The 12,773-nt window shown below is 37.7% G+C and overlaps 1 protein-coding gene across 1 annotated transcript in view; it reads right to left on the bottom strand.

The window, feature by feature from the left end:
• The window catches only part of EEFSEC (eukaryotic elongation factor, selenocysteine-tRNA specific), a 119,928-nt gene that overhangs the window by 51,238 nt on the left and 55,917 nt on the right, over nucleotides 1–12,773 (bottom strand). The window contains exon 5 of the mRNA XM_017820617.1: nucleotides 4,297–4,938. Within this exon, the coding sequence (XP_017676106.1) occupies nucleotides 4,297–4,938 (642 nt within the window). The remainder of the gene's footprint in view (nucleotides 1–4,296; nucleotides 4,939–12,773) is intronic.

A 12,773-nucleotide genomic window follows, 5' to 3' on the forward strand; every position in this document is an offset into this window, starting at 1 on the left:
ATAACCACACCAGAAAGATGCTCTTGAAAGAAACTTCCTTCCACTGAACTTCTCCCCTCTCTCAAGTCCTCTCTGCAAGACAAAACTGGACTAGTATTTCACACTGCTTTAAACTCATCAAGTTAAGCAAATACAAACCTCTGTCAGTGCTCTCTTAGTTCTGAGGGAACAATGTATTTTGATTTTTCTTAAAACTAACCCATGAACTTACTCTAACATAAAAAAAAGTCTAAAGCAAAACAGGAACATTCACACATTTCCACAACAGTTCAAGAATATCAAATAATACAATCAGATAAAAATCATGACTCCAGTTGAATCATACAACCTTTTTATAACCGAGACCTCAGTTTGATGTATTCTGCAGCACCTCAGAAAAACTAGCTTCTAATGTACCACAGTAATACATATTCCTCCTTTCCTCTCCCCCCCCAAAAAAACAACCCCAAAAACCCAGGATAAACAAGTAAGGGTGTAAAAAAAAAAAAGAAAAAAAAAAAAAAAAGAGACTCAAGGATGTGCTGCAGACAGGTAAGTTCAGGGATTTTAGTGAACAACACTAGTCAGGTTTGACTCTTTCCCTCTCAGTCCTCCACTCAATCTTAGCATTAGGGAGGCAAGATACCAAAAGAAAAGAGCGAGAAGTACAAAATGCAGTGCAGGGGTACTTGATTTTTCATATAAAATTTACCATCACTTCAGCAGATGAGAAACACCAGGAAGCTTAGGCGTGAAATTTCAGTAAAATATACAATTGAAGACTGTTGGCTAGTTCAAGTATGATTTTTTACTTTAAGATACAGTATAGTGAATACCATATTTTCCATGAATTTTATTTTTATGTGAAACAGGAAAAACGTCACATTTGCTCATAGAAAGCCAAAAACTCTTTGAGAATAAGTGTTCTTCTTTTATTAAAAAAATTAACCTTAAAATCCAAGAGGGTGCTGTGCACCAGGGGCACACGAGAAAAATATTGTGATGCAGAAACTTAATGAATTTACAGTTCTTACCATTCCATCAGTGCTCTGAAAGTAATCAGAATAGGAACAAAAAGCCAAATCATAAATGCCTGATTTCTCCTGGGTAAACCGGTAGTTAAACTGCAGGGAATTAATTTTAATTCTAGCAACAAGCAGGGGGGCTTGGGAGAGCCCACATCAGATTAGCAGCAACATTTTACAAACAGGCACTATTGAATTCCACTACAATCCCATCATGGGAGTATGTTTCTACCCTGTCCCAAACCTGGGAAGGCAAATGTTATGTGCCCCTGCCTCCCTCTCTCCCAGCCAGCCTTTCAGGAAGCTATGAAGCTAATTTTCCCCAGCAGTATTCTCTGAAGGAAAAGTTCACTTCTTGTGAAGGTAACATGTATTTTTTAATTATTATTATTTTATGCCTCCCCAGGGAAGGTGAGGAGGGGGGAGCTTCCTTGCTCAACAGAGAAAGAAATTTTCCTGTATCAGTGCCAAGAATAGACACCCTAAATTCAGTGATCTTAATCTCCAGCCATCCATCAGCAGCAGGGTGGGACCAGCTGATTCAGATTTTCTATTAGCCAGTGACTTTGTGTGCTAAAATAAGTCCCTGTACCACCCAATTGTTCCTGCTGCTCTCTGTTCTGCAAAAGCAGAGATTTAACCGTAGCTACCTCGACTGTAAGTACTCCCCCTCCAGCAGGCCCTTTATACCTGGCACGATCCTCTTCCCACCAACTCTTCCAAGTCCCTGCGTGCCCCTTTGACTCTACATCATGAGCATTTCTTAAATTTCCTCCACCATCCTTCCAGCATGCACCAAGGAAAATGCCAGCTCCAAGTATCCACACTACCCTGGGAGGCAGAGTTCAGGTACAAACCGAACCTGCAAACAGATGATGGAAACTGTTCCTCTACAGGGCCAATTATTTTCCATACACACAGTGACCAAGGCCCATATTTAGGGCACACTGTGTGACAGATGAAGACAGAATAAAATAATAAACCCCCCAGCTCTACATTTTTAAAGAGTATGGGAAGATAGCAAAAAAGTTCACTGATGTATCAGCCTAATAAATTACTCTGCTGGTCAAATATTCAATAACCCACGTTAACTGGTTATTTTCTGGACCAGAAAAAAACCCCAATGTGTAATTGATTAACATTATTCCATTATTTACACAGTAAAATCAATAGCAGAATACATAAACTGGCAGTTTGAAAATAACACTAAATAAAAACAATTAAAAATGCACAACCACGGCTAACAGCAAACTCTGAAACTCTTGTTAACCCCATCAGACAACTCACACAGTTGGTACTCTGCAAGTTTTCAAGTCCCATAGACCAGTGCCATTTATTGGGAGCAAAAATATAGAAATAACCTGAGACCAGTTAATATCTAATTAAAGAAAAGCACCTGTCTCCATGGGTCACACAAACTCAAATTCGTATTCCTGCAGCCACAGAGAAACAAAAGGAGTTGATAAGCCAGGTCTTGCCAGATCCTGGCAGAATAGGCCACGCACAAGGGAGTGAAGTTTTAGCCAAGATAAAGGCAAATGTTTCACGAGTTCAGAAAGCTCTGGAGTGCCACAAGAACAAGCATCCAGACACACACATTTGGTCTAGAGCTTCTCTGCAACTTAAGAGGACAGAATACTTTCAACTCCTACTTTTAGTTCAGCATCAGACAAAGAGAAAAGTAGCCAGCCATGTCAAACAAAGGAGACAATTCACCTGCTACCAAAATTGTGAAGAGTGACTGCTGATTTTGGTGTCCCATATAACCCGTAATAATGGAGATAAAATTTTCAGAAAGCTACAGATATCCTCCTAACTACCTTCCCTCTTAGTGTCAAAACTGGCATCCAAAAAAAAAAAAAAAAATCAACACAATACCACAGGTCTGCAGTTCCTTTGAGAGAAAAAAAAAAAAAAAAAAAAGGCCTTCAAAGTCAGTGGAAATTCAAAGGACAAACTTGTATTTTCTTTTTCTTTTTTAAGCCAAAAATGCCACAGAAACCTCAGAAAAAAAAAGGCAGAATTATGAATTGCCCATTTGATCAATTAATGTACGTGAGGCATTTTGAAGAACCTCACTAACTCAAAATCATACCCCAGTAGGGATCTTCATAGTATTAAATCAGTAAAGCAAATAAACTATAGTCAAGAAGTCTGCATTGTACATTGCAAACGTGGTATGGTATGCCAAGTGTTTAGTCTCCTATACCAAAGGAAGGAGAGATTACGCAGTCCTCAACTCAGCTTTACAGATTTGAGAAGAAGGAAACTAAATGGTTTTTACAAACAATCAAGTTTTGAATTAGGCAAATAAAAATTAATAGTTCTTTACATGAAAGTTAATAGAACACCCATCACACTAATACATCAAGTAAATATTTGCTAAAGTTGGCATCAACTCTGTTCATCAAGGGGTAAGCAATTAAGTTATTTATATATTGTACCTCTCCACCTAAATCATTCATCGTGAAAAATTCCATGATGTGATGTATAAACAAATGATTCCCCACTGTTGACTGGAAGGTAACCACCACTGAGACTGAACTTATGCCAGCAATGCAGTACCAACCACCACAGACAGTGGTTGTCAGACAGTGTTTCCATACTGATGGGACAGTAAAAGCAAATCCCAATTAATTTTTACTGTAGGTGCTAACTCCTCCAAAAAACACCTATCTTCTGCCACACTGAGGTGGATCAAGTACGTACACTACAGCAGATTAACACGTGTGTGACACAGAAACAACGTGCTAAGCATGGCTCAAGTTCTTCATGTTACAAACTTGATTCCAACTTCAGCATGCCATAGCTCCCTAAGGCATCCTGTAGGAGATTTCTTTTTGCCTACTAAAATAAGTGTTCTTATTTATTACAATGTGAAAATGCAAAAAAGAATTAGTGTCCTTTGTGTTATTTAATCTAACTCATAATTTAATCCTTCTCATTTACACTGTCTTTACATTTCCAGTGTACTGTAGACTGTATAAAATATGTCAATGGCAAGTTGGAAGTTTTGTCACTTAGGGAGGTACACAAAGCAAATCTCTGGGAAGAACACACTCATTAGACATCAAGTTACTCAACACTGCATGGCACTGAATAAACAAGTCACTTTAAACAAGGATTTCTGACTGTTTGCAAGTAGACCACATGTAATACACTAGGTATATAAACATTAGAAAATGTTAGACTCTGGAACATAGCAGTGAAAATTCTGCAGCCCACCAATATATGTAGTTACACGAAACAAATATTTCCAGTTCCCAAATATAGCGTTAAAGAGACAGCTTACCCTTTCCACTTGTCCTTCTTTGTGCTTCAGTTTGTACACTTTCAGCTTTGGAAGGAAAGTCTCTGTGTAATTCTTGTCTTCCATGCCTTGGAGCAGCACCCCATGGAATGCCAGCCTGCAGGTATTTGCGTGAATATCTGTATCCAGCTTGGAGCCGATCACAAGGCACAGTTTAGGACAAGTGACTGGTTTTTCAAACTCTAGCAAAGCCCACTGTTGTTTTGGGAGCTGGACTTCTCCTGCCTGGTCGTTTTCTTTGTTCTCCTCTGAAGAAACGGAGTCCTTGGACAAATATTGCTCTTGATAAAGATAATCTTTTTCAAAATCAAAAACATTTTCTTGAATTTCTTCATTGAAGTCAGCAGGGGCTGGACTGAAAAACATCACTCTTCCCATAACTGTTTCATGACCAACTGTGATGTGGAACTTGGCCTTAGTCTGAAGAGTTCCTCGAAAATATTGGATTTTCTTCAAGGAAATTATTGCAGCATGGATGGTGTGAAGTGAATCTGGGGTGCAAATCAGGCCTCTTTCCAGCAGTTTGGGATCAAACTGGGTTACACAGATACCTACTCTGTCACCCTGCATAGCATAAGTCACAGGAGTATGGAACATCTGCATGGATTTGACTTTCTTTGTCACCTGTTGATGAAAGGGGAGAAAAAAGAATGAAGTAACTAATTGCACATGAGTGCATCATGAACACTCATATCATGATATGGTTATATCACATGATATATGCTTATATTGTCATGTATCAACCACCCAGACGGGGAACAAATTGCAGAAACTTAGATCAAAATAGAGGACTAGATGAAAAGTCTAAGGTAGAACTAAAACCTTCAGTAAGTGGAATATAAAGAGCTCTCAAAATAAGTCAGCAAAAAGTGGTCACAGCTAAAACAGAAAGCTGATTTAAAAAAAAAAGTAAAAAAATCTAGCAGCTACACATCTTCTGGAGAACAACAAAAAACCCTGTATTGCTTTTGGAAAAGCATATTTATACAAATAACAGTGCCAATGAGCTTCACCACTATGAATATTGTTTGGGTTCCCTGAATCTCTGGCTGCTAACCAAAACCAAAAGAAACGCCCTTTTACAGATTATAATGTTATTATTACAACATTTTGCAAAATAAATGCCACATCAGTGCCTGCGAATTCTTGAAGAATCCACAAAATATTATGAGAAAGGAGATCAAGAAGTGTGATCATGTAAGAGAAAAGCCCCTCACTAAAAAGCCTGGACCAAAAGAGTTTGTCAAGATCTTAACTAATGTCAAAACAGACTTAAAAGGCCATTGTAAATACTCAGCAGAGTTTCAGTTTCAAGCATTTTTGTACTCAAATATACATTCATTATCCCTTTAGCTAAGCCTCCTAGACAGTGCTACCTATCTAGATAAGTTGAAGAGAAACAATTTAGTGTTTACCTCCAGCTCTCTATTCACTTCCAAGATTGTACTTTTGGAGGCTGGAAGCACAGCAGCTGGAATCAAACTCTTCCCAAACCCTCCCTTCTTTCATTCACTACCTGCCCCTCTCCAGTTTCAATCCACATTATAGTTGCAACACTGGTGACACATACAATGTTTAAGGACTTAAAAAATAAAAAATAAAAAAATAAGGTTGTTTTAAATGTGTTTCAAGGATATAAACAAGCACTACAAGAATGAAACTACCATATGAGAAGTACCAGCCCAAACCATTTTGAAAGACTTTTGTGACTTCACATATGATAATACTGGCAGTAAATCTTTCCTCTTCTACAGCCATGGACAGGCTCAATAAACTGACAAGAACCAAGGAATCTTCCAGCATTGTCACTCCTCAAACCAAAACTGGAACTGGAAGATGCACAAGAGATCTGTCCAGTTGTCTATTTTAAATAGCAGATTACCTGTGCTATCCCCAACTCTCTCACAGTCCTGGACATCCTGAGCTTTAAGAATTGAGATCCTCTCAATCTTGAATCCAAAACCACCCACAAACTGTATGTAAACATTTAAAAAATTCCAGAAGGAACAACCTACTGGGCAGAACCAGAGCAGAGGGGAAGGAGTGCCCAGGGCTTTCAGAATCACCTGATTTATTTGGAGCTGGGTATGGCTTTCAGACAGCTTTGCTCGTCCTCAGACACAAAGAGGAAAACACACTGCATTACACAACCTACTGAAAATCATCACTTCATGCTGATCTATCCAGTACCTTGGAGATGATTTAATCAGTCCATCTATATTTGTTTTAAGTAGTATCTATTACTGTATGTAAAGTTCCCATAGGCATATCAGAGGATGGAACTAAATGGGAAGGACACATTTGAGCCCATTCCTTTTTTCCCCTCATGCTCTCAGCACCATAACTGTAAAAGGAGCAATACAGCAATATCTTAACTGACCACAACCTCTGTTCCAATAGCATAACATTTGTAGGAATTAGAATCTGACCAGAACAATGCCAGAGTGTGCATAAGTGATTGGAGAGTGGATTAGATCACCCAAACTGAGTTGGAATTGCATCTCCTTCAAAAGGTCAGACATGGAACCAGTAGAGAAGTGAATCAGGGAGTTGGTCTGCACCCACTGGATCAAATAACAAGAGCCAGAGTAGCTTTAAATCACTGATTTCCTGTTTGCTGAGCAGACCATGAACATCAGTACAGTATTTCATTCCATTTCACTCTGACCCCAACTGACAGAGATATTTGCCCATGGTTTAAAATACTCCAAATGTAGGGGGTTTCTTCAAGAGGCTCAAGTACATAACTAAAATTCATCTTTGTTTTGCCTGGCCGTAAAATACAAACCCAGAAGCACTGAAAAGGATGCAACTGACCCTCAGTTTGCATATCTAGTTTCTCTGCGTAAGGGACCCCTACAAATTATAACACAGTTCTAAGGTTTCACACACTTTCTTTAGCTTTACAGCAATGGATTTTTCAAGTAGAGAGTTGGAGTTGGACCACTCAGTCCACCCATCTACCAACAGAATGATGTAAAATACTTCAGAGCACTCTGTCCTGATCAACAGGAATTTGTAACCAAGACCAGCTATGACAAATAGCTTTGGCATTTCTTTGCATTTATTTTAAGCCCCCATTTTAGTCCTCAAACTGCTGTCTGTAAAACGAGTTCTATCTTACATTGTCCATGAAAATAGTGCAAGGTCCATTTTAGCAATCTATTCAACAGAGCAGGGAAATCAGGCCTTTAGACACAGAAGGGGAACAATATTCAGTGAAATTCGAAAGTCATGGACTTCACTGCATGTGAACCATGTAAATAAACATGGAGAACTTGGATACCATTATAAAACTTTGCTAAGAAATTCACTCACATTTTGCTTCCTAGTTGTGGCACAGGGGAATTGATTGTATCTCATCATATAAATCCAGAGCCACGTTTTGAAATCTTACATCATTTGCAAAGATATTTGCTTCTCTTAAAATTTTATTTGTATAATCCCATTAATGTTCCTAAAGCATTATGTAAAGGTCCATAAAGAGAGTGAGAAAGAAGTTTGTGTTCAAATGCAGATTAAAAAATGCAAAACAGAAATCAAAAGCACCCAAACAGTTCAGCCCTTGAGATAAACAAATGTATTTAATATAAAAGAACCCGTTATTTGAAGACCAAAGGAAAAGCCCAGTAAGATTTTCAAAGCAGTTTACTGCAGATTAATAGAAAACAGGATACAGAAGAAGTCCACTAATGACTTTTGGCCCTGATATGTCAGAGCTTCTTTTCCTTTATTTATCCAACTTCCATTAAGTTATCAGCCACATACCATTGCTCAGAGCTTCTTTAGATAAAAACCTAGCCATCACATTGCCTCCCAATGCTGTGAGTGCATCCTTCTGATATCAAAGATACAGCAACCAGATTTGCCTGTAATAGTGATGAGAAACTGCAAAGTTAAAGTAATTAGTCTCAATGATATTTTAGAGAAAATATTGATTAAAAACGCAGTATTTATAAAAGGACTATTATATATGTATTATAAAAACAGACCCCACTTCAAATGCAGAGGACTCCAACCAGATTAAAAATAAAGATCACACCTCAGAGCCCAGATGAGCCGCATCTTTAAACTTACATCCAAGAAGGAAGAGGAGCTGGTAAGTGAAGAAAGTACCATTTCAGCCCAGAGGTTTAAAAATACACCAAGTGCAAGCCTGTCTGAATCAGCACCCAAACAAGAAAAATAAAAAAATAACACTCTTGAGAAGTATAAACTGGTCATACTTTGCAGCAAAGTGCCAAATACAAGAAATATCACCTTAATATCATCTAGAAGAAGTGGAGCAGCAAACTAAGGCCCAACTGCATGACTAAAATGTTTTTGAAAGCAAGGACTACCTTCCTCCCTTTTGCTCTGCTACAAATCCAAATAAAGAATAAGGTATCTCATCTTCCTGTTTCCAGTATCATCTTTTGGTGGTCAGAAGATATCAATCTACATTGGCAAAAAGGCTACCACAATTTTTAGCTTTCAGCCAGCCCATGTCTAAGAACATACACTGAAACTAAGCAAAACTCTAATTCAGATATAAGACTGCTCCCTACACATAAGCAGATCTTTTCATAAATTCCGTTCTAAACATGAAGAATGCTGAATTCTTTGCCTTATAAGGGATGACAAAGCTGAACCCTGTAGATAAGCAAGCAGCCATGTGTTCAGTGAAGCCGGCAAACCACTCCTGCTCGAAAGCAGTGAAAGGACATGTAGGCTGTGAAGGTACAAGACAGCAACAACGAGCAATCAGAAATCAAAAGTAAAGGCCTCTCCTCCATCCAAGTAACAAAAATTATTTTATTTTGAGAAATAGGGTATGAAATAATATCTAAATTCTCTTAGATGCCTTTGTGGATCATGTCATAACTCATTAGTTCCAAAACTTTAGCCAGAACCTTGAAACAGTATAAAATGGCAATAAACCAGGAGCTGTCAATAACACATCATTGAACAGCAAATCACACAATATAAAACTTTGCCCACTGCTCAGGCTATGGAGAGCTTTCTCTTCTGAGTCAACATCACAACAGCAGCTAGGATCAACTACAAAGAACAGAAACCTCCAAGAGTCAGAAATAATTCAAGGTTTGCAGTTTACAGCAGATTATGTGGCTTAGTAACAATTTTCTGGAAGATCTTGAATATTTCTAGACTCTATTATTTATCCATGGCCTCACCTCCATGTGGCAAAGGAACATAGCATCTGGAAGAAAAACTATTTCACACAGAACAATTCTTTTAACTTAATTTTTTTTAAGTGAGGTTTATAAGGGCATTCACCATATGACCACTTATGCAACACCACACACATGCTATCAGATTTATTTAATATACTCCTCCTACTGATAAAATAACACCATAGCCTGCACTGCAACACTGGAATACAAAGCAATATAAAAGGGGATAATAAAATCCATTTAGTTTATTTCCTTTCTCAGCATCTGAAATATGTACTCAATAAATAAAAGAAGCAGGTCGATGATCTTCCTCTGCTTTAATACCATAATTTTAATTTAAATTACATGTATACTATATTCATGCACACAATCACAAACCAAAAATTAGCAAGTGTTAAGATTAAGATTTTGCAGGTAAAGTTAAGTGACCTTCTGTGCCTATGCAGTCTCCTGTAGCCTTTAAGTATATCACCCCAAATTTTTTCAACAGAACCTAATCCATCCCATGTACTGGCTGGACAAATCTCACTGAATAAGAAAACTATCCTCTATTTATTTTCTTCTCATGATTGAACTTCCCTGAATTCATTATTTGCTGTAACTCATCAAATTCATACATGTATGCTATCTTACTGGAGTAGTTATTTGGTAAACTCCAGTAATCTTGTCACCCCTGTGATATAACATTGGGATTACACCTCACTGCAGATAAACTCAACTGCAGCATTTGTCACTAACCAAATTCTCAAGAAAAACCCAGTGTCTAGTTGTTGAGACCAAAAAGCTGAGTTTGCAGAATTATTATCATTTCATAGCAATTTTCTTCATTCACAGCAAAGCTTCCAATAGCCTCGACTACTTCAGGCAATTTTTAACTTGCACCAAACCCCCTAAATCCACCCCACACCTCTCCAGCTGCCACAGAAGAATGCTGTGAGAGATGTTGCCAGAGCCTCACTAAAATCATGACTCTTCCTGTCTCTACATTCTGCCCCAGAAGCCAAATCAGGCTGCCCAAGTATGATTTGCCCTTGTAGCATCTCCCAGTAGCACATGTTCTTAATATGCTCCTTGGCTCCCACCCTTTACCTCTACCTGGGATTCACCAAGAGCACCAAGCCCCACTGCACTTCTATTTTCTCTCTGCCTTGTCTCTTCTAGATTTGGGTGAATCTATTCACACAGGGGAGAACCACACTCTGTTTTAGTCCTCTGGCCAAAAGTGCCTGGCAGCCATACACATCAAATATCTGGGGAATATGTAGGGATAACACGCCCACCTCCAGGATGTGTGGAATGATGCAGTAGGCAGACACCCACCATACATTCTTTCATCTCAAAATGACTAAAATATCTCAATTTTTTTTTAACCAAAAAAAGGAATAAGATGTCAAGTATCCCAAAGAAAGTGGTACTGCTTATCACTACATATGACAAAGTATGCATTTTAAAAGCACAGTATAATGCCAATGAGTTTAGGTAGCAAGTACCTAGGCAGAGAATGTCAGACCCATAGTAAAACTATGACACAGAAGCAGCTTAACATTTACGTACCAATTAAAATTTCTGCAACTTATCAAAAATATTTCAACAAAACATTTTTCAAAGAAAAAATCCCAAAAGAAGTCAAAACCAACGCAAAATGATAGGTTAAAGAAAGGCTGTCTGGAATTTTCTTCTTCCAACAGAACGAACTGAATTATTTTTTCCAAATAGATTTAGGTTTAGAACAATAATAATACTTTTATCTGAAGACTTCAAAGTCACATGTAAGAGAACATATCACAGTAAACACAGGGTTGAAGGTTTTATAGAAGAACTTCTACTGGCATTTTTTCCTTCTTCTTTAAAAGAAATTTGTTTACTACCAGTCTTTGAAAAGCATAAAAGAGAGGAAACTATAGGGTAAAGAAGTAAAACTTTTACGTGTAAGGAACATTTGGAGCTTTGTGAGAAGGCTGGTTTTGGTAGAATATGCGACATGTAGCCCAATGTGAGTAATATTATATCTCAAATAAAAATCAGCCCATGAATATACATAATCCAAAAGGTAATTCTCCCAATCTCTGAAATGTAATGGAGCCACTCTAGATCACTGAGGCATGAATATTTACCGTATTCAGGCTTTACTGCTCTCGATCTGGGTTCAATTTTGCAAATTAAAATGAAGGCTCTGTGGATAGAGAGATTAAAGAAGAGCATCCCAAAGCCTGCCTGTTTCCTTGGTGTGGTAGCAGTGATCTGGTTACCCTTCTGTTAGGTTATTTCTTTTTACTTAATGGAGTAGGTCAAAAGCAATTGAGAGTGGAAAGAGGAGGTCATTATTGGGTCACAACCTTGGAGTTAAAGGCTCACTAAGGAAAACAAACATAGAGCGAACATAAAGCTGCATTTAAAAATAAAACCTGTAATGAAAAATAATATTTTCAACTCTTTTTGCTTCTATTTTGACAGGTCAAGGGGAAAAATAAGAACAAAGTTCTTTTGCTCATTTCTTTCTCATGAACAAAGTTCTCCTGTCCTTTCTCTAAAATAAGCTTGTTAATAGAAGCCATGATTTATACAAAATGAAACAAAGGTGATGAATAATTACTGAGAGATCTGGTAGGCTTCATTAGCTGTGGCAAACGTTAACATTAATTGTGATGATTTGTACATTTTCTAGGAAATGCCTGGAATATAAATACAACAGTACTCTAGTGCAATGCAGCAAACAAGCAAACACAAGCGTGCACATCAGTACAAGTCAAATGATACAGTACTACACCTAGTGAATTCCTTGTACTAATTACAATCAAAACAAAAGCTACCTCTGCTACGGGAAGAAAAGAAAAAGGAATTAATTACTATCAGACAAGTATTTTTTTGCAATACTTTTTAGTTTATGAAATAAGAAACAACTGGCATACAAAATCTTTATAGTTTTCCCTTGAGGCAGGAATTTTTTAGTGGCAAATTTTAAAGAGTTCAACTGGTAAGCAATTTTCTATTACAAGTCATAGCAGTGATTAAGATTAGACGAGTAAATTTATATCCTCTGGATTCTATGATACTTGCAAAATCTAAGCAGTTAAGTCTAGAGTAAAGAACAAATGGATTTATCCCTACCACCTTGGCAAATAATACTAAGCTATTAAAGGAACAAAGCAGTGCAGTGCAAAGTTTGATGCAGCAAAACCAAATTCTAATGCAAAGATACATTGTACAAAAAACCATCAGGTTTACAGTAATGATTCTGATTAATCCATTCAAATGCAGCCAGGGGAAGAAGGGGGCAAAAGGTCA

This window comes from Lepidothrix coronata, unplaced genomic scaffold, assembly GCF_001604755.1.
Source record: "Lepidothrix coronata isolate B3197 unplaced genomic scaffold, Lepidothrix_coronata-1.0 Scaffold84, whole genome shotgun sequence".
Lineage (NCBI taxonomy): Eukaryota > Metazoa > Chordata > Aves > Passeriformes > Pipridae > Lepidothrix > Lepidothrix coronata.